This window comes from Phascolarctos cinereus, unplaced genomic scaffold, assembly GCF_003287225.1.
Source record: "Phascolarctos cinereus isolate Bilbo 61053 unplaced genomic scaffold, phaCin_HiC Scaffold_5;HRSCAF=322, whole genome shotgun sequence".
Classification (NCBI taxonomy): Eukaryota; Metazoa; Chordata; class Mammalia; order Diprotodontia; family Phascolarctidae; genus Phascolarctos; species Phascolarctos cinereus.
The window spans coordinates 371,117,876-371,141,528 of record NW_027555958.1 but is presented as its reverse complement, the minus strand read 5'-3'; the positions used below and the strand labels follow the sequence as shown (position 1 = coordinate 371,141,528).

The following is a 23,653-nucleotide window of genomic DNA, read 5'->3' as shown; positions in this document are numbered from 1 at the left end:
ACAGGGTGAAAGGAAAGAGGGAAGAGGATAAACAGGGGGAAAATAGGATGGAAGGAAATACACAGTAATCATAACTGAAAAAATCTTTACAGCAAGTTTCTCTCATAAAGGCTTCATTTCTTAAATTTGCAGAGAACTGAATCAAATATATAAAAATAAGAGTCATTGATAAATGATCAAAACATACGAACAGGCAGTTTTCAGATAAAGTAATCAAAGCTACTATAGTTATATGAAAAATCACTATTGATTAGAGAAATGCAAATTAAAACAACTCTGAGGTACCATTCCTCCATACCTATTACCTATCAGATTGGCTCACATGATAGAAAAAAAAATGACAAATGTTAGAGGGGATGTGGAAAAATTAAGACATTAATGCACTGTTGGTAGATTTGTGAACTGATTCCACCTTTCTGGAGAGCAATTTGGAACAATGCCCAATGGGTGCTATAAAACTATGCATACCCTTTGACCCAAGCAATACCACTACTATGCCTGTATCCCAAAGAGATAAAAAAATAAAAAGGAAATGGACTTTTATGTACAGAATATGCATGGCAGCTCTTTTAGTGGTGGCAAAGAATTGGACATTGAGAGAATGCCCATCACTTGGTGAATGGCTAAACAAGTTATAGTATATGATGGTGATAGATTGCTGTTGTACTATAAGAAATGATAAATAGGATGCTCTCAGAAAAAGCTTGGAAAGACTTGCATGAACTGATGTAAAGTGAAATGAGCAGAACCAGGAGAACATTGTACACAGTAACAGCAATATTGTACAATAATCAATTGTGAATGACATAGATCTTCTTAGTAATACATGATCCAAGACAATTCCATAGGACTTATGATGAAAAATGCTATCCATCTCCAGAGAAAGAACTGAATCTGCATACAGATTGAAACATTTTTTTTTACTTTCTTTATTTTTCTTTGTTTTTTTTTTTGGTCTGTGTTTTCTTTTACAGTATGACTAACATGGAAATATGTTTTGCATATCTTCATGTATAAAACCTATGTCAAATTGCTTGCCTTCTTAATGAGTGGGGAGGGGAGTATGGGAGGGAGAGAACTTGGATCTCAAATTTTAAAAAACTAATGTTTAAAATTATTTTACATGTAATTGGGGGAAAATAAAATATTAAATAAGTATATAAAAATAACCTTACGAGCGCTTCCTATTCAGTAAACATGCACTTTCTCAGATGCACCTGTGTCAGAAGTTATGGAACTCTGGCAGTTAACAGTCACAGGACCCTGACAAAAGGGACACATTGGTATATCTTTTTTTGATCATCCTTTCCTAAGAAGTCTCATCTACTTCTGTCAGGCCTGACAGGATGCTTCCCTGCAGATGTTGCTAGAGGAAAATCATGAAAGGCAAGCAGTTCTATCTGACATTCCTGGGATGCCTAGGGTGGTTGAATTGGCATGTAATTGATAATCCTCAAGAGAAAAATGGGTGTAATAACAGGAAGATTTCTTCTATTTGCTCATAAAACTTGTTTCATTCTTCTCCTGCAACTTTGTAAAACTGAATTTTTCCATAGGATCTTTATGAATTTCAGAATCTCTTATCAATAATGAGTTTATGAAGCTATTTGTTTTTAACAATTGCTAATGAAAATGATTTGGGAATAACCATAATCTACACTTTAAAGAGTGTTTGAAGGAAATTTTTCTAGGACTGAAATGTTTATACTTTCATATTAAATTTCCTTTATTTTTCAAGCCTTGGATATTTTTTCATATTAGTAATGATATTTCAGAGCAGTCCTTGAAAAATAAGTCTAAATTGTACCATACTTTCACTTTCTTGTAATTTTCAGCTCAGCTAATAATAAGCTAGTAGACATATTCATAGTTTTGAAAGTAAACTTTGGAAGTTTTCTAAATTTTACATATTTCCATTTATGAAGATTTTTCCTTTCCTCCTTTTTGAAAGTTGAATTTTTGAAATGTAAAATTCTCTGATTTTTTTAAAGGCTAATATTTTAGAGTAGCTTCATTACTTAGGTAAACTACCTTGGCCTCATGGCTGTATCTTTTTGTCCTTTTTTGTTCTCATTGCAATTAATCAAGGCTATATTAACATTACCAGGCTTAAGAAAGGTCATGCATACATTTCTCTAAAAGATTGATAATAGGACTTAAAAATTGAAACATTTAAATTTCTTTTTCTTAGGATGTGTCAGCTCAAGGATCATCTTCACAACTTCCTAAACCTTTTGATCCTGAGCCAGAAGCTAAATATGGCACCCTGGATGTGACTTTTGACTATGACTCACAAGAACAGAAGCTCCTAGTAACAGTGACAGCTGTCACAGACATCCCAATGTATAACAGGACCGGCAGCAACTGCTGGCAAGTGCACCTTGTTCTTCTGCCCATAAAGAAACAGAGAGCCAAGACGAGTGTCCAGCGAGGGCCATGCCCTGTCTTCACAGAAACCTTCAAGTTTAACCATGTTGAATCTGAGATGATTGGAAATTATGCAGTTCGGTTTAGACTCTATGGTGTACGTCGCATGAAAAAAGAAAAGATTGTGGGGGAAAAAATTTTTTATTTAACAAAATTGAATCTTCAAGGGAAGATGTCATTACCTGTGATTCTGGAACCTTCTTACAGTCTTTCCGTGAGTATCTAACCAAGTAACCTCTGGAGAGGGTACTGCATACATGCACACACACACACACACATATTCATGCATATACGTATACGTGTGTATGCATGTACAATATATATGGATACTGACTTACATGAATAATATACACATATAAAGCAAAGTATATACTTTATGTGATAGACTAGCATAGTAAATAAAGGGCTGGATTTGGAGTCAGGAAGATGGACTGTGTTCAAATTCTCCCTTATAGACTGTTGGGCCATGGGCAAACAACTTGACCTTTATAAGCCCTAGGAAGTCTTTAAAATAACTTATAGATGGTTTCAAGTCTGCATTAGCTGAAGGAGTTTCTACTCTGAAAAAATCACGTCCCTGACAAATTAACATACGTAGTGTAAGTACATATGTGACCCATCTATTTTTTCAACTTGTTTTCCACATGGTGGTGATCCTGTTACAAAAAATTCTTTTTTATTTTACAGTTTCAAAGTTCTAGGTAGTTAGGAACAATTGCTTTTCAATTCAAACTGGCCTTGCCATGTTTTTCTTTATTGTTGTTGTTTTGGGTCATTTATTTTTCACGTTATGAAAGAAATTTTATAGATTAGAATTATATTTGAACCTGGCTCATGGTAATTAAAGAATATTATAATGTCTGATCAATGTTTGGCAATGGTGTTTTTTAAAAGCAAGAAGCTTTTTTTTTAATTTTGCAAATTAATGTGTACACTACATCTGACATAGCTCTCAGTAATTTTATTTTAAAATTTTGGCATTTCCTGGCAAAATCCTAGAATTGGCAAACTATGTTAGCATATGCTTTAATCTATATCAGAGATGGGGACTTTGTGGGGTTTTTCACATTGACTGTTAGATTATTGAATTATTCAAAGGGATATCATAAAAGAGGTGTAAATCAATTCTTCTCCGTGTCTGTGACATAAGAAGAAGACAAAATAGGCTTAAATTAAAGCAGGTGAGAGTTTTAGCTGGCCATAAAAGTAAGACCTTTTTCAGCAACACCCACTAAATATTTGTTAAGTGCCTACAAGTGCATGGGTACAGCATTTGCATGTCTGTCACAAGTTTTAAAAATTGCAGCCTCTGTACATTCAGTCCAGCCAAGACTTTGAGCCTTTGTGATAGCATTTGAGACTTTACTTACCACAAAATGAATATATTCATTCCATGCAGAGTAGAGTTATATCGGGTTAATATGCATTTATAAAAAAAGTAATATTAAGAAGGGTTCTTCAAAGTTTTAGAGGAGGCCCTGGCCAAAGTTGTCTTCATCCCTCTGCAGGCAACACTGCCAACTCATCTCCACAGAATTTTCTATATCATGCCCCTTTTTGAGGTCATCTTCAGTGATGACCTCCCCTTGTCACCATTCTGATGTCTAGTACATGGAGAACATCAGGCCAGATGATGAAAGAGACACAGAGATAAATTTGACAGCATGGTGGTAAAGACAGCTTGAGATAGAAAAAAGCACCTTGGGCTTGGGAATCATGAAACCTGAGTTTATTAGGTACGTGACTTTTTACAAACCACTTAGCTACTGAGTCTTAGTTCAGTCAGCCGTAACATAAGGAGATTGGCCACATCCTCTCTGGGGTTCCATCTAGCTGTAATATTTTACAAAACGGGTGTCTTCCTCTCAAGATTGCATTCTAGTAGGGGTGTTAAGCCTTCAACAGACATTTCTTAAGCACTTACTACGTGCTAGGCGCTGCACTAATTTCTGGGAATACAAGGAAAAGCAGAAAGTAATTTATTCTCAAGGATCTTACTTTCCAAGGAGAGAAGACAGCACACAAATGGAATCTGGAAAGTGAGTGGGGGATGGAGAAGGGACTCTGAGCAGGGACATGGAATAAAAAATCCTGTGGAGATGAATCAGCAGTGTAGCTGCAAAGGGAGGAAGACATCTCTGGCCTGGGCCACCTCCTTAAATTGCAGACTCTAGGAGAAGTCAGCCAGTCAAATGGTGAGGCCACAGGTGCAGAGGCCTCCAGTGTGAGAAGTAGGCCAGGATAAAGAGGTTTCTATGGCATGGAAGAGAAAGTCCTGTGGAGATGAGTCGGCAGTACAGCTGCAGAGGGATGAAGAGGGATAATATTGATATGAATCAAATATAATTAGAATTTTGAAGAGGAATATATTTCCATTCTGGAGAGATCAGGGAAAATCTCAGGGCATAAGTGGCATCTGAGCTGAGTAAGTCATCTGAGAGTAAGTAGAATTTCAACAAGTAGAAATGAATAGGTAGGGTCCTCCAGGTGAAGTACAATGGCAGAAAATCCTAGGATGTGTTCCTAGAACAATTAAGTGCTTCAGGTTGATTACAGAATGATATGCCAGAAAGGGTATAACATGAGATAAAGCTGCAAAAATGCAGATTGAAGTGGATAGAGCACCTGCCCTGAAGTCAGGAGGACCTGAATTCAAATTCGGCCTCAGACCAAACACTTGACACTTACTAGCTATGTGACCTTGGGCAAGTCGCTTAACCCCAATTGCCTAAAACAAAACAAAACAAAAATGTAGATTGAAAACAGCTTGTAGAGAAAGGACCTTGAACACCCAGTCCTTAGCACAGTGTAGACATTTAATGAATTCTTGTGGACTTACTGACCAGGCTAAGGAATTTGAACTTAATTGTATAGGAAATAGTGAGCTATTGAAAGTTTTTGAATAGTGGAATGCTGTGGTCGTGTCTATAAATTAAGGAAATTAATCTGTCATTGTGAAGAAGGAATGGGGAGTAGGACGAATAGGGGTGAAGAAATCAGTAAGAATACTTTTCCAGGCAATAATGAGGCCTAAAATAGGATAGTGGAAAATGGGAAAGGAAGCAAGGAAAAAAATGTGAGTTATTGCAGATATTGAATATGTAGGACTTGAAAGAAGAGTCAAAGATGGCAGTCGAGATTTGAAGCCTGCCTTAAATCAAGAGGAAGAACAAGTTTTGGAACAAAGAGACTAAGTTTGGTTTAGATTGTCGAGTGTAAATATCAGGGCTACTAAAAGAGATTATGGTCAAATTCAATAAAAATTAAGAGGAGTCAGGGGAAGCAGCTTGCTTAAGAGAAGAAAAGAGAGGGGAGAAAGTTCAGGAATATGTGATCCCAAATTTCATGATTGCCAAAGAATTTGGGGCACAACTGGTTGAGGACTTGGGGATGACAGTTGTTTTGCTTGAAAAAATGAATTAGTGGGTAAATATGAAAATGCACATTCATTAAATAGTATCATCCCATTACAAATGTTCTTTGGGTAAATGCCTTTTTTCAATAATTTAAAAGACATATTTTAGAGTTTCTGTCCATGAGATTCTTCAGGAAGAAAATCAACATATTCTTATCCAAAACTCTGAATTCAAAAATTATTTTAAGTAAATATATGAACAAATTCATAATAGTAATAGTTGATTGCAAATGAATGAAGGAGCATTTATTAATCAGAATGTGAATCAGAATGCAGCACTAGAGATAGAAATAGAAAAATGGTTACTGTCTCTGCTCTCAAGGAACTTAGACTCTCATTGTGTGAGATAACACATATAATACAGTCGGCTATAGAGAGGATAGAAAGGCCTGGGAGTCCTGAGAGTATGTCAGAAGGGTGGATGGCAAGGCTGAAGGATCAGTCAGTCAGCAAACATTTAGGTATTGTAAACAGATTGGATGATAATTGATTTGGGCAGAGGAGGCAGAGATGGTACTGTTTCAAGTAAGGCCTTATGAATGGACAGTGGCCAAGAGCAGATGGTAAGGCTTAGTGGTCCATCATCTCACTGGAAGGAACATAGTTTGGTGACTTTCATCCAAGGTGTGAATACTCAAGTAACCTGATGGGTTCTGAGTGCTCCAGCCAAGGAAGGGAATGAGAAGGTGGAAATAAAAAGAGGAGAGTACTCCACCATGGCGGATATATTTATATGGTCCTTATATAGTACTTGAAAATGTTTTCGGTACTATCTTCGGTTTTTATATCAACCACATTTCCCAATATATTTTTCCCATCTATCCTTCTAAGAGAGCTGTCCCTTATTACAAAGAATGAAAAAGAAGGAAAAAAAAACTAACAAAACTAACAACCAAGTTGGTTGGTCTACCTCATATGTAGAGTTCCACCCTTGTAGAAACCCACCTGCCCCAAACCCCTGCCCACCCTGAAAAAGATGGAGAAAAGTTTAATCAGATCTCTTCTTTGGGATGATTTAGTAGCATTCTGTACATACTGTTCTGGTTTTTCATGCTTTACTTTGCATCAGTTCTTATGGTTCTCTATATTTGTCATAATCGGCATTGAGTTTTATTTGTTTTGTTGTTGTTTTTCATTTACATTAGTGTAATCATTGTACGTATTGTTTTCCCAATTCTACTTGCTTTGCTTCAGTTCTTCCTGTACTTTTCTGTATTTCATTATATTCATATAGCATGATAATTCTATTACAGACATAAGCTGTTCCTCAGTCAAGGGACAATCTAGTTTGTTTCCAGGACTTTGCTACTATAAAAAGTACTGTTAAAATACTTGGTTTATCTGAAAACTTTTATATATATATACATACATATATATATATACGCGCTTAGCCATGGAATCTCTTTGAAAAAGATCATTTTAGTCACTTAGTAAATGCTTGTTGACTGATGAATTTCTTAGCATAATTTCAAATTGCTTTCCAGAGTTGTTGGACCACATCAGAGCTTTACCACCAGGTACAAAGTGCACTATTTTTTCCACAACCCTTCCAACATGCATCTTAGGTCATCTTTGCCAGTTTCCTGGGTGTAAAATGAAATCTCAAAAGTTATTTTGAATTACATTCTTCTTGTGATTAATGATTTGGAACAGTCTTTCATATGGTTATTAAAAGTTTGATGTCATTTTGAGAATTATTTGTTTATATCCCTTGACCACTTATCTATTGGAGAATGGCTTTTGGTCTTCTATATTTGCATAACTTCACTATTAATTCAATTAATTAAGCATTTGTTAAGTGCCTCCTATGTGCTAGGCACTCTGCTGAGTGCTGGGAATACAAATTATAAGAAGAAAGGCAGTCCCTACCTTCAAGGAGCTTACTAATGGGGGGAGACAGCACATCAACAGAAGGTAGAAATTGATGGGGAGGGCCACATAGCAGGCACCCAACACAAGGGCATCTTGGTATATAGAGTTGAAACCAAGCAGGACTGCAGATGGAAGGTGGAGGGAGCTAAAAGTCCAATTTCTACTCTCTATAAAGGAAAGCTTTGGGAGGAATTTAGTATTCTACTTTCCAGCCCTCAACTCATAGGGAAGAGGCTGAGGGAGGAGGTATGAAAAGCTTGAGTTAGAAGCATTGTGATGAGATTAAAAGTGATCAGCTAATCCTGGGAAGAGCCTCCTATTCTGTGAAGTTGAAACCAGGCAGAGGTTTTAGATGGAAGGTTTTATGTTATATATCAGACTGTGATCAAAGATAGTTGACAGGAAGATTTTTTGTTTCCCAGTTGATTACTTCTCTTATCCTATTTGCATTGATTTGATCCATGCAAAAACATGGACCATATATTTAAATTTTATGTAATTACAATTATCCATTTCATCTTTTGTGATCACCTCTTTACTTTGGTTAAACACTGGTTCCATATAGCTGTAAGTATACAAGGTAACTGATCTGGTTCTCTCTTTTTTTTTTTCTTCAGAACGGTGTGACCTTTGACATTCACGTCATGTATCCATTTTGACTTTATTGTGGCACATAGTGAAACCTAATTTATTCAAAATGATTCCCTATTTTCCTCATGATTCTTGCCATATAAGGAATTCTTCCCACAAGTAATATATATTCTAAAATTTATCAAACACTGGGTTATTGAGTTCAATTGTTTCTGATTCTTCCTTAGTCTATTTCTTTCTTCCACAGGATAAGGTTGTGGGAAAATGAGTAGGAGAAGAGAAAAAGGATTTATGCCAAATGAGAAAAAAAATTTAGACTATTTTGAGGAGTTTGGACTAGTGAAGTAGGCCCAAGTTTGAATTTGGAGAGGCACAATTTGGGAAATTTGGGGAGAAATTGAGGAAAATTTTGGAGCAAATACTAGTTCATATCTTGCCTCCAGATTGTAAGGAAAGCAAGATGAAAGATAATTGAGGAGAATTAAAGAAGATTAAAAGGGTTAGGAAATAGAACCTTAAGAGGTTGACTCAGAAAGGATAAAGAGAAGCTAGGTACAAGAGAGGCTACATAAGTGAGAGAATGTAATTAATAGATTAAACAAATTGATTAAGTGGCTTGGGTGGAGCAAATTGATGAAACTGGAGAGACTGTTTATTGATACTAAACTGAAATGTCTGTGGGATTTTTGAGATAAAGAATTGGAATTTGAGTGAAGTAGTCCAGTTACTAAGAAGTAATCATTGTTAAAAGTTATAACCAGGTATTTAAAACTGAGGAATAAACATCTATAAGTAGTTTTTTAAGAAAAGCTAGAAATCTCAACTATTATGGAGAATAGTGAAATTGTTCAGAGATTTATTTTTTTTCAGCCAAAGACAAGGTTTATTAGAACATCTGTCATATTGGGCAGACTCTTAAAGAGTCTGAACATTAGTGAGCTAGTAGCTAGATTATAAGAATCAGAGCATCTTAATGGAGACAAGATGGACCTTATATATAGAAAGACTATGGGAGGGATCTAGGAGTGGCCAAGTAGTCTATGAGGTAATAGAACTCCAGGGGTGGCCAAGGGAGAATGGAGCCTACATAGGATTAAGGGTAGGAAGTGGCAGACATAGGGAGGTCAAGGCTAGGTTAAGGGTAACAGAGATTTGGTATAGCCACAATGAAAGGCTAGTTGATGGGATTATAGCCTCAGATGAATGCCAGAGATTTGGCCATGTAGGAAAGTCCAGGGTTTTTCCTTTTTGGGGTCTAGATCCCATCTTCATCATTCCCCCCTCAAACAAATGGGACTCAAATTCTTTTGGGGTAAGGGGCGAAGGGCTTGGCTTCTGAAACTTCTTCCTGCTAGCAAGGGGCATAGAGCTGTCCCTGCCTCAAGGGTGCCCCAAAGAGGAGGTTGACTGAAACCAAGCACAGGCTGCATCCAAGGAATGATGGGGAGACACTAGCTAGTACCCACTTTTTGCTACCAGCTGTAGGTGAATGACCTGTAGTCTGGAAGACACAAATGTGACAGAAAAAACTGCAGGGCCCAGGTATGACAGGATAAAATATCCTTAGCTCTCTTTAGATTCAGATAATTCAGTTTTCCAACCATGCAGTATCAAATCCACCACACAGCCAGACTCAGGAATAGCCAGGTTGGTGACATTCCTTTTCAAAGGAACATAATAGGGAAACTGAACCAGGAGGATCCCATCTTAGACTGAGGCTAAAATTGTCCTCTCAACTTTTTCCAGTGCTGACTTCCCACTGGTATCACATTCTCTGTGTAGCTTGTGGCATTTCTCTCAGATGGTTGATTATTGATTATCTATGTGTATGCCCAATTCTGTTAATTCTCTCAGTGCTAGAGAACTGGGGAAAACTGCAGTCGGTTTTTGGTTCCCTGAGGCTTACTTACTCCCTTCCCTCTACATCCCTGAATCCTCCTTTATGGAGATTACAGGGAAAAGTTAGAACAGCATACTTCCAGATAGGGCATCCATCCTTGTCCTCTATGCTGCGGAAGGCGTACCCAAGTCCATGGCCTTGAACTGACCCAGTGGACTGAGAGCCTGAGAGTGTCAGGCAAGTGTGAGACAGCCTTGTAACTGTCTGCCCGAAAAGCACCTCCGAGCCTTGGTGCTTGGAGAGCAACCCCAACTGCAGAGCAAGAAAGGAGGTGGGGGAGAAGCTTACATACCTTCCAGTCTTGGCTAGAGAAGAACTTGGAGTTAGGCAGTTTCCCCATAGGGGCCACCAAAATGATGAGATTCAGGGGTTTAGGGATGCTGGAACCCCAGTGTCACAACACATGAGTCCTGCCTAAATGAATTCCACCCAAGCATTCTTTCAGCGAAAAACAAGGTTTATTAGAACATCTGTCATATTGGGCAGAATCTTAAGGAGTCTGAACATTAGTGAGCTAGTGGCTAGATTATAAGAATCAGAGCCTGTGCAGAGAGTTACATGGAATGTGGAGTATTTCCATTTCTGTCCAGCTGAGTGACTATTAGTTGTGTTCTAAGTATAGGTTGAGCTCTCTCCTAGGATAAGATGAAGAGACTAGATGAATGCCTTTGCCATACTCCACAAGTTGTGAGCTAAATTGAAGTCTCCTAAAGGAAACAGATACTAACCTTTAGTAGAATAATTGAGATTTATGGTAGAGGAGGGATGACAACCCTTGTCAGGATGATGGACCATGAAAGAGTTACACAGACAAGAAAAAAAGGAAAAGAATAGCTATATACTTACAGCTTTACAACAAATTTGATTCTCTTCCTGGAGAGGAGATAGATGCTCTGAGGAGGAAGAAACAACTTGTTACACTAGAACCACAAAAGCGGTCAAATGAGACATCATCCATTAAGGGATGGAAGAAGACTAGTATTAGTTAGTTGTTCTTCCTTAAAGATAGTGAAACAGCTGTTTCCTGACCTGATAACATCAGTAGAGATGTCTGATGTCTTCCTGAGGCATATATCCAAGATCTAATAGATAATTTCCCAAGACTTATCAAAATGGGAGACTACTACCCATTTTTGGTGGTTTGGGTTTTTTTGTTTTGTTTTGTTTTGTGGGCAGAAATGACACTGTCAGAAGGAACCTAAAAAGCATTGCTGGTGATTATGAAGAGCAAGAAAATGAAGATCATAGGGGCACAGAGTATACATTCCTCACTGTTGCTTGCTAAAGACAGTAGATACAGAAGAGAAAAATTAATTTGTGAAGTGAACAGCTGGCTAATGAAGGTGTTATCTGAGAATGGGAAATAAATTTCTGAATCATAGCTTACAATATAGGATTGATAGATTCTTGGCCAGAAATAGAGTACACATAACAAAAAGATGGTAGGAATATATTTGCCTGGTATGCTGTAAATCTTATCAAATGTTTAAGTTCTTATCAAAACTGAAAGGATGGATAAAGGAAAAGATGGCCTATATGTACAGCCAAAGTTAGATATTGTAGGAAGTAGCCTCGAAGAAGAACGAATAAGCAGCTAAGATACTCAGAAATTTTGAGGAGAGAAAACACAAGAATGAAGTCAGTAATAAAAAAACAAACATAGCCTCAACTGTTTATATACAAATACCCAAAGTTCTGTCAACAAATGAGAATTACAGATTCTAACAAATTGGGCAGACTTGACCTTAGAAGTTTCCTTAGGTCTTAGTGGGAAGAAACTCGTGACTGAAGCATTGGTATATTTTTTTTTCCCAAAAGAAGCAGGTTAACTTAAAAGAGGTTGGGAGGAAAGCTAGCATTGTACATTAAGATGGTGTGCTTATGTGAGGAAATCCAGCAACCAGAAGGCTAAAGCATGATGGAGAACGTTTGAATGAATGTCAAAGGAGGAATAGATAGATGTGATTTTTGTCTTTGGAGAGTCTACAGAGTACCTGGATAGAAGGAAGAATAGATAAGTTTGGAAAACAGAACACAAGCCTCATTTACAAGTATGATATTGTAGTAATGGGGGAATTCAAATATTTAGACATCTGCTGGAGCTCTCTCTCCTAAAAAGAGAGCAGCTAATGACTTCTTGACTTAACTTAGTGATTGTTTAATTCTTCAAAAAGTGGAGGAACCAGCAAGAGGAAATCTGAATCTGATTCCATTGACTAAGAGGAATTGGTTGTTGGGGTGGAAATGGTGGAAACCTTGAGTAAATGTGACCACTTCATCCTAGAGTTTATCACAAAGAATAAAGAAAAATGGGCATAATCTGACATCTAGATTTCAGTGGGTTCAGAGGAAATATAGATACGATTCCTTGGAGGAAAATGCTTCAAGGGATGTCAGCTCAGAAAGAATGAAAGATACCTGAGATTGAAATTCTGAAAATACAAAAGGAAACAATTCCAACGAGGAAGAGAAACAGAATTTTTCAGAAGAGACTATTGTAAGTGCACAAGGAATTCATGAAACATTTTGAAACAAAGTGTACAGAAGGTGGAAGCAGGGCTAGGTAACAGAAGATAAATATAAGAGTATGGCACTTATGGTTGAAGAAATGCAAAAGCTTAGAAGGAGGTAAGGCTAGTGAGGGAAACCAAGGAAAACAAAAAGGTGTGGGGTTTTTTTTTTTAGCTATCTTGTATCTGAGAAGGGGGCATGGAAGAAGCATTTATTTAATACCAATATGTGCCAGGCACTGTGATAAGTACTTTACAAATATAGTCTCATTTGCTGCCCACAACAACCCAGGAAAGTAGCTGCTGCTGTTATCTCATTTTACAGCTGAGGAAACTGAGGCAGCTATTGAGTGACTTGCCCAGGGTCACACAGCTAGTAAGTATCTGAGGTGGATTTGAACTCAGATCTGCCTGACTCTAGGCTCAGTGTTCTATGCACACTATACACCAGCTCTCTTCTCTTGAGAGAAAAAAAGTGGTCAAAGAGAGGATAGGACCTTTGCTTGGGGTTAGTCAGACTGTCATAACTGACAGGAGAGAAGGCAAAGCTGTTAAATTCTTATTTTGTTTCTCTTCTCTCTGCAAAAGAGATTGATCTTTTTGTTAAAAGTGACAAAATACAAATAACTGACTAGGAGTTGGTATCCAAGATAAGTAAGGAGTCATTAAGAGGCTCTTTGGCTGCCCTTGAAGGATTGAAGTCATTTGGCCCAGAACCATGTCCTCAGCTCCTCAAAGAACTGGCAGTTAGTAAATTGAACCACAGTCGGTGATACTTGAAAGATAGTAGAAAATGGGAGAAGTGTCACAAAATTGGAGAAAGGCAAATGACCCAATTTTCAAAAAATAAAAGGGAACAGAGCCAGCAAACTAGGGAAAATTCTAGGAAGGTTGTTAAAGAGATGGTTGAATATCTAGAAAGGGAAGAAGTAATTAAAAGGGAACTGAAAGAAACAAAGCAGGTATTATCTCCCTGGTATTTTCCTTGCTCTTAGCTAGCCCCTGTTCCCTGTGCCTGTTTTTTCCCTGTTGAATTTAATATATTTCTACACCAAACTCTGTGTGTGTGTGTGTATAACTCTACTTTGTCCAATTCAGATAAAAAGAAGGTTCATCTGATGCCCACTCTCCTTCCTTCATGTTTGTATACCCTTCTTCTCAAGTACATCAATTATGAGTTATTACAAATTCCACCAAATCTTTTTCTTCCCTTCTAAACTAATATAATCCTCATTTTACCCTCCCTTTTCTTTTTTTATCTCAAGACCCTTAGAGCAGAACTAGTCCATCCTTATAGCTCCTGCTTTTTTCTTAGTTAAGTCTTTCTATGCCCTTTGAAGATATTAAGGTTCTAAAGGGGCACTTGTATTTTCTTTCTCTACTAGAAGGTTAGTGCACGATATCATGTAACACCTTCCAGTTGCTCAGTTACTTTTCTATGTTTACCTGGATTCTTATTTTTGTATTTCAGAGTACATACTCAGCAATTATCATTTTCTCAGAAATGTTTAAAAGACCTCTGTTCCATTAAATGTGAATTTACCCCCCTACAGATTATATTGTGCTTTTCAAGGTAAGTTACTCTTGGATGTAAGCCTATATCATTTGCCTTTTGGGACATCAAATTCCAAAACCTCCTTTTGTTTATGCTAGGAGTTGCCAAACCTTGTGCAATCCTGACTATAGTTGTTTGGTAATTGAACTGCTGGTTTCTAGAAGCTTAAAGGAATTTTTCTGTACATGAGAGTCCTAGATTTTGCCTGTGACATTCCTGGGACTTGTTTTGAGTTTTCTTTCCCGAGGCAATTGATGGGTTCTTTCTATCTTCACTTTGTCCTCTGGTTCTAATAGATCTGGGCCATTTTTATTTGTAATTTCTTCAAGTATAATGTCCAGGCTTTTATTTGGAGGGGAGGGATCAGTTTTATACATGGAATCTAATGATTCTTAAGCTACCTCTCATTGATTTGTTCTCCACATCTGTTGTTTTGTTCTAGTGGTTTTTTGCCATAGAATTGTTGATTTCTATTTTGTCTGTTCAAGTTTACAGGAAGTCTACTAATGTTTATCATTTTCTCTTTTAAGTTCTTTATTTTCCTTTCAATTCATTCTTTTAGAGATTTTGCTTCTTTTTTTGTCTTTTGCTTTATTTAAGTATTCATGGTATTACTTATGGAAAATCCATTTTTTTCCTTTGAGTCTACTGCTTGCAGTTGTTACGGAGTTATTATTTCCTTCTTTTGTGAGATCTCTAGGTCTCCAGTAAGTTTTGTACCACTCGGTGTTTCCTTTGGGTAATTCATCCTTCTACCTTTAGTTCCTGAATTGGTTCTTTATGCTATAATTTTGTGTATTTGTATGGTGAGGGGATAAGGTCAATCCTGCTTGATCTCAGTCTGGGTCATTTGAATTCCTGTATGGATCTTCATCTTTGGGATTTAAAAACCCCTGGATCTTTGAGGTTCAAAGCACTGAATCTCAGAGGTCCTCCATTGCACCTCTGCATTGAGGACAGAGTGCTAGGGATCTCAGGATCCAAAAGCACCTGGCTGTCCAAGTCTAAGTATTCACTTACCCACTAGCCATTTTGACTCTTTTGGACTTCCAAAGTCCTCATCCTGAGGCTTTCTGACCTCTTCAGGGCTTTTTTTTTTGTGGGGGGGCTTTCTCAAAAAGTCCTACCCTCTAAATAAAAAAGGAGTACTCTTGAAGGCCTTACATCCCTTCAGTCATCCAAGCTCAATATCTTAGTGTGTCATCTTCAGCTCCTCACTCTCTTTTACCCCCTCACCTCACATCCAGCCTCTTTCCAAGTCTCATCATTTCTACCTTCCCAGCATCTGTCATATAAAATTCTTCTTCCTTCTGACACTGCCACTACCCTGATTTAGGCCCTCATCACTTCTTACCAGGTCTAGAGGAATAGTCTTCTTGTTGGTCTCCTTACCTTGGGTATCTCTCTGCTTCAGTCCATCCTTTACTCAGCTGCCAAAATAATCTCTATAGCAGAGGTCTGACTATATCACCCCTAGTCAAAAAACTTGTGGCTCCCTATTACCTCCAGGATCAGCTATAAAATCCTATGTCTGGTTTTTAAAGCCTTCCATAACCTGACCCCCTTCCTACCTTAGCAGTGTTCTTCTAATTTACTCCCACTCCCCCATTCTACAATCCAGTGACACTGACCTCCTTTTTCTTCCTTGCACAGGACACTCTTACCTTCCGACTCTGTGACTTTTCACTGGCTGTCCCCTATTCCTGGAATCTCCTCCTTTCTCATCTTGCTTCCTGGCTTCCTTCAAGATTTGCTAAAATCACACCTTCTACAAGAAGCCATCCCTATTGCCTTTGAATGGTAGTACCTTCCCTCTAAGATTATTTCCAATTTACCCTCCATATACATTTCATTTGTGTATAGTTGTTTACATGCTATCTTCTCCATATAGGAGCTCCATGAGGTCAGTGAATGTTTTTCCTTCATATACCCAAGCACTTAGCCAGGTGCCTGGGTCGTATTAAGTGCTTAATAAATGCTATTTTATTGATGATCTGTAGGAGTTTGAGCTGGTTCCCCCCTTTTTCCTCACTTCTGCTAACTTCTAGACCAGTTACCAGAATTTGTTTTGGTTTCCTTAGACTGACCCCTCTATCCACCTCTCTCAGCTCCTGCACATTATTTTGTGCAGTTCTGGACTGGAAAGAGGAGCTTTCCTTCTTTTTCTTTTTCAAATTTCCTTATTTCTGGACTTCCTGGGTCCTTTTCAATTATTTGTTGGAATTTCTGTGGAAGGACTGTGCTTCTCTACAACCTTTTGCATAGTCATCTTAACCTGAGGTCTCAATTTTCTTGAAAAGAAAAAGGTTTTAATTTTCTAAGGAAGCCTTCATGTCACCAACAAATGAGGACACTTTTGTCTCTTCTTTGCCTGTCTTTATGCCTTTAATTTCTCTCCTATTTTTCTTGCTAGCATTTCTAGAACTATGTCAAAGTATAGTAAGGAAAGGTGACATCCTTGCTTTACTCCTAAATTTACTAGAAAAGCTTCTACTTTTTCTTCTGTGTTGGTGCTTGTGGTGACGAAAAGAGGGCATCATGAGTTTTCCCCTCTTGTCATTAGTAACTTCCTTTTAGAATTGACTTCAGTTTCAATATAAATAGGCAGCCATACCCTACCTCCTGAGTTTTAATTTTCTTCTACCCTGCTTCTTATGCAAGGTGAACAGAAATAGAAACAGAGGCAACCTTGTCTTAGACCCTAATGCTAATGATAGATCAACAGTTTAGGAAGCCTCTATTCCTTCCCTTGCAACTCAGATTGTTCCCAAGGGCAGTAGCTGGCAGTAAGTGAACCTAGCTTTATTATATGCTTCCTGTACACAATAAATGCCATACTGAGAAGCCTCATTTGCCCCATAAAGACTTCTCTTCTCTGTGGGCCAACCAATAATTCTATATGCCATGGCTTATAACGATAAACTAAATAAAGGTTTTTGCTAACCTGTTCTCTAAAGTGTAAATAGTGAATCTTTCCCCACAATTTACTTTAAGATATGAAAGGTGCTTTATATATGTCATTTTTCATAACCCTTCTAACAACCACTGTGAAATAGACACCATAAGCACTGATATCCCAATTTAGAGATGAAGAAATTGACGTTAGAGGTTTACAAGCATTTATTAAATACTTATTATATGCCAGGCATTGTGGATACAAATACATGCAAAAAGATAGTCCCTGCCCACAAGAAGCTTGCATTCTAATGGCAGAAGACATAAAAAGAGAGCTGAAAAGGTAGGAGGTAGGGAGAAGGGCACTCAAGCAGGGACATATCTTGCCAAATATTTTGTAGATATTTTTCAATAATACTTCATCTGTTTTAGTTAGGCATCATATAAAGTGGCTAAGGTTATGATTGATCACCTCACCAAATCTGCTGTGAAAATTTTGTATCAGGGTTAAAAAAGCAATGTGACTTTGCTGTAATTTACACCTTCTTTACCCAGTTTTGCATGTTTGGGGAAGAATTATTTGCTTGTTACTCTATGAGGTAGTTCTTCAACTTTTTCCATTTTTTTTTCTAGTTTTTAGACGCATACCTCAGTCTCCATATTTCTGGCACTCTTCCCATGAGGCATAGCAAATCACAAGAGAGAGAATAACTGTACTGTTCACTTGAGCGAGGGAGATACATTGTGTCACTTTCTTGTTTAAATTATGGGAAAATCTGTGATATGCAATGTGTACAAAAATGAACTATATTTTTTCTCTGTGAAAAATGAATTTAAAAATTTGATGATAGAAAATAAAGCAAATAATGGTATTTACATAAGTTTGGGGAGAGAGTGATATTTTTAAGCTTTAATATGTATGAGTGTAAAGCCAAGGTTAGTGTCTCATTGAATTCTTTTTTTCTTTCTTTCTTTTTTTTTTTTAGGCAATTGGGGTTAAGTGACTTGCCCAGGGTCACACAGCTAGTAAGTGTCAAGTGTTTGGTCTGAGGCCAGATTTGAACTCAGGTCCTCCTGGCTTCAGGGCCAGCACTCTATCCACTGTGCAACCTAGCTTTCCCCTACTGAATTCTTACCATGTAGTTTTTGGCCTTGAGGGGCTTTCACTCACAGTGGAATTGTTCCATTTTTACTAGGTGACATGAGTATCTTTTAAAATCAAAAGGTGATGTGTGAAGGTGATAGATTGCTATGGTTTAGTAGACTGAATTTTATTTCTTATTACAAAAAAATTAAAAGTCTGTTATAGATGGCTTTAAAGATTGAGGCTGTCTTTTTTGGAAACAACAGCAGTCATTTGTCAGAGGAGAGAATGAGAAGTTGCAAGCAATACTTCATAAGAGGAGAAAATATTTTTAACTCTCTTTTGAGTAAAAAAAAAATGAAATATTCTGGAGTACACCAAAATTATTAGAGTTCAGCTAAAATAGTACACAAGTGAAAAATCATATCCTTATCCATTACTAAAATAGAAAATGAGATGATTAATGAACTGAATATGCATTTTAAAAATTAGAGAGTCAACAAACAAGCAAACCTAAAATAAACACAAGAGAAGAGATATTTAAAAATTAAAGGAGAAATTAAAAAAACCCTAGAAACTAAAGATTACATAAATGATAAATTAAAAGCTGGTTATTTTTTTAAAAACTAATAAAATTTATAAACATTTAGCCATTCTGATTAAAAAGAAGGCAGAAAGTAAAATAAAATAGTAATAAGGTGAAATCACAGCACAATGAGAAGAAATAAAAAAGAATAATCAGACCCTATTTCTGAATAATCAAGAACAGTTATGCCAATAAAACTTAGAACATAAAAAAACAAGTACCTTGAAAACATAAATCACTCAAACCAACAGAAGTCCAAATAGAGATATTAAGTAACACAATCTCATTAAGTAGAATATGCACAAAACTGTGGCCTGATATGCTGAGAAGTATTGTCTTCTGATGATGAAATGGGAAAAAACAAAGATCAAAGATGGGATAGAACCTTTTGCCTGGTGTAGATGAAAAGATAACTGACAAAGGAGAGAAGCTACAAATGTCTCTATTTTTTGGAAGGGCCCAAGCCATCCTGTTTTCATTATCTTCTCAGTCATGTTTTTGACTTTCTGAACTTCCAAACAATGCCCTCACACCTGGTACTTTCTTCCTCTTTCCTTCCTCTCCTCCTGATTTTTAGCTCCCTCTTGTGTGTTGTCTTGAGTTTTAGAATGCAAGATCCCTGAGGCAGGGACTGTCTCTCTTTTTTATTGTATTTGTACCCCAGTGCTTAGTACCATACTTGAAATGTAGAAACATAAATACTTGTTGATTTGACTCTTGTAGTCTCTTAATTGTAGCTACTTCTGTCTCATTTGACCTTTTCCAAAAAAAAAAAAAAAGATAGCATAAAGCATAAAAAAAATAAGCATAAAAAGATGGCAAAAATCAGTTTCTTTACTTTGATCCATTTTCTGTTTTTTGGAGTAGTTCATTGTAAAATCACATCACATTGAAGCTGATGTAAATGTATTCAACATTGTCTATTCTTCTAACTTGACGTTTAATTTGACTACTTTGCCTTTGCCATAACCATCTGACTGAATGCTACTGATTCTAATGTGATTTCTATATTCCTAGTTGCTTCTTGAATGTTAAAATGTAGACAGTTTAATTTTCTTCATGTTGTTCTGTTCCTGCTGAGTTTAGTACTTCTCTCTTCCTTAAGTATTTATTAAGTAGTCTATGGGGTTTCTGCATAGTTTACAAGTTTTTTGGTCTTTTCCCATTTATTTACCCCCCAGTTATATTTTCCAACTTAATTTTTACTATCCTTCTTTGAGTTCAGTTTCTCATGTAAGTTGCACAATAGATGCCAGCATTTGATCCAGTCAGTGCTTTGTTAATGGACTTTATTTTTAGATCAGTGTTTTAGTTCCAAGAAACAACAACAACAACAAAAAAAGAGGAACAGCTCCTACTAAATTGTTCATTTTATTATTTATAAAAGGCCCTTGGGATTATAATTAATAATTTTATATTAAAGAATAAATTTCATGTAGTAGAAAATAAAATTAATAAAAATTATATTGGTATCTGTTATAATTGAAATGGAATAAATATGTAGTTTATATTTTGATTTAGAATTTAAAATTTTTAATGAAAATAATTACCAGCAATTACTTTATTTTTCTAAATATTTTATTGATGGTTCTTTTTAAAATTATTTTCCAATAACCATAACCTTTCTGAGACTAGAATTAATTTAAATAATCTTTTGTAACCTCTAATCCACCTTCTAGAGTTAATAGTTTTCATTGAATTGTTCAGAGTTCTGATATCTTTCACTGTTATTTTCCTTTGTCATGTAAATTATTCTTGTTTCTCTTTACTTCACTTTGCATAACACAACTTGTGGGATTATCCAGCTGTATTCTGCCTTTGTCACATATCTAGAGTATTGTAGTCAGTTCTGGGTACCACATTCGGTAGAAAGACTACTTAAGAGCACAAGAAGGAAAGTCCTGGAATTCATCTCATATTAGGATTAGTTAAAGGAATATTTAACCTGGAGAAGAGAAGTAGAGGACCAGGATTCAAGTATTTGAAGAGAGATCATTTTGGATATGACTTAATTTGTCCTGGCTGGCTTTATATGGAAAAAAAAAATAGGAGCAATGCAATAGAAGCTGCCTAGAAACAAGCTTAGAATTGATGTAAGGACAAACTTCTTAACAATTACAACCATCCAGAACCAGAATGGACTCCTTTGAGAGACAGAGCTCATCAGCCTCACTAGAGATCTTCAAGCAAAGGCCAGATGATCAATTGTCAGATATGTTGTAGATAATATTCTTAGGTATTAGACTTGCTTGCCTTTGTTATTCTTGATCTGAAATTCTCTCGTTCTAAAACCTCAGAGCAGGCGTGTCACCCTCCCTATGACTTCTTTTCCTCATTCATAAAATGAAGTTGGAGAAGTTTACATTAAAAGTTCCTTCAGACTTCAAAAATTTAGTACAGGATTCCCCAAATAATATCATTAATTGGTTCTGCAGAAATACTATGTTATGAGAAATAAGTCTCACAAACATTTAGTTCTATCTGCCCAGTTACAAATGGGTAATTAGCAAAATTTCATTTCACAAGGGGATGGAGATTATTATTAATGTAGCATTAATTGATTATGTTATTATTAACTTCAGTTGTTTATGTGAAGCTGTGGTGGACAAGGTAATCTAATTCAGAGTATGACAACTCTTTTTTTAAATTTATCATTAAAGAGATTATTAGCTAGCAACTAGAGATGGAGTTTTTAGTGAATTTTATTGATATCTTTTGTTTTTATGTTACCTACATTTCCCATTTCTCATGTTGTCACAGGGTCATCCCTTATAAAAATTAAAAAAGAGGAAGAAAGGCTGCCATGTCAAAAAAGTTTCACATTATCTTCAGTGTTTCACACTTATAGTCTCCCTCTTCTTCATAGAAGGGAGGAAGATTCCTTCACATATCTTTTCTTTAGGGCCAGGCGTGTTCATTATAATTTCTCAGCATTCTGTTTCATTTGCTATGTTATACTTTACATGTATATTCTTGTAGCCAGAGTGTACATTGTTTTCCTGATTCTGTTTCCTTTAGGTAACATCAATTCATCTAAGTCTTCCCATACTTCTCTATTAATCATATTGTTTCCTAAAGCACAGTAATGTTCCATTACATGCATCTACCACAACATGTTTAGCCATTCCCCATTCATCTTTGTTTCTAGCTCTTTGCCACTATAAAAGTGCTGTTAGGAATATCTTCTAATCCAAAATTCAATAAAGCATAGTGTCTGTCACATAATAAACATTCAAGACATGCTTTTTTCATTCATTCTTTTTTGTTATTCAACTCTTTGGGATATACAGATAGCAGCAGACCCTTTGGGTGAAAGGGAGTGGACTTCTTAGTCACTTTCTTAATATAATTCTAAATTACTTTCCAGAATAATTGGAATTTATAGTTCCACAAATGATTCAGTGTTCCTGTTTTCCTACTAGATAAGTTTTTTTAAGTTGTGTGTGATTTTATTAGTGTTAAAATAATCACGTGACTTAGAATTTGCCTGAGAATTCTTCAAATTGTATAGTTATAAGGCAAACATCCTTGTCTACCCAGATCCACAAGCTATGCTCTTCCTATAATCTAAATATTTTTACTTTCAGAAACTTACTGCTTTCAGATTCTGGATCTTTCATTCAAATCTTTCAGAAATTGGAGAAGAACTTCACATTTACCTTACTTATACCCTCCATGATTTTATAGGCTTCTGTCATATCTCTTCGTATTTCTGGACTTAAAGTCTTAAACTAATCAGAAAACTCTCTATCCAATACCTTCTCAATCTTCTTGAGTATTTTAGTTGGCACTCTTTGGACATTCTCCAGCTTCCATATAAATCTAACATAAATACTTAAATCTTTTTTGCCTATCTTGAGCCATATGCCACAACTACCAACTAAAAATGGAAATTTTTCTTTTAAACTGTTGTTTTGCATAAATGACACTGAATAATACCTTTTTACTGATTTTTTTTCACTCAACACAGTTAGATTAAATTGACAATTTGTTTTGAGATCATTTAGAACAACCTAAGATTGAAAATTTGTAAAGAACAGATATGTCATATAAATTATGCAAACCTAATACATTTTTATCTAATTTATGTAAAAAACATTTTCATATACCATCCACTAAAGCCCTTTTCCAATACCTCATCAGAACATGGAGATTGGAGAGTTACTGAATGCATGTAGCTCTAGATGTATATGCTTAGATTAGACAGGAGCTTCAGAAGGTTAAAAAAAATGACAGTGAAAATATCTAAGAGGATTGAGGGGGTTCCGAATGGAAAATGCAGTGGTCTGAACAGGTCAAGACTATTAGCAGCTGGAAGGGTTTTGATTATGGGCCCAGCAGCATATCATACCTGTCATCTGAGAATCAGCCTGGTTTAACCTCAGCAGTTTGACTGCCAGGTGATGATTTGTTTCTCTCTTTTTTCTTTTGACCACAGCAATTCTTTAAACCAGTCATTTAAACCAACCGATAAATCGTGACGGAATTGCGGTTTTGTTTCGGTTAAGGGCATACCAACACAAATGAAATCACAATTTCTTGAGATATCAAAGTATTTTCATTTGTTTATAAATTATTCACTTTAAAAATATTATTTGCTCTAAATAAGCCCCTCTTGATTGCTATGATAACCCTTTTGAAAACTTGATTTGCATTTTTTAGAGTATATCTTTTGCATATTATAATTTTTCCTGTAATTATAACAAATCTACCTCCAGTCTTTTCACCCTTTCTGTCTTTCTTATACATTTGAACAAGATTAATTTACCTAAAATGCCACTTTCATTATCCTATTAATGGCTTTCCATTATTTTCAGA

The 23,653-nt window shown here is 36.3% G+C and overlaps 1 protein-coding gene across 2 annotated transcripts in view; it reads left to right on the top strand.

Moving 5' to 3' along the window:
* SYT14 (synaptotagmin 14) overlaps positions 1-23,653 on the top strand; it is a 200,118-nt gene that overhangs the window by 102,520 nt on the left and 73,945 nt on the right. For both annotated transcript variants that reach the window (XM_078156332.1, XM_078156331.1), the window contains exon 4: positions 2,192-2,641. In XM_078156332.1, the coding sequence (XP_078012458.1) occupies positions 2,192-2,641 (450 nt within the window). The remainder of the gene's footprint in view (positions 1-2,191; positions 2,642-23,653) is intronic.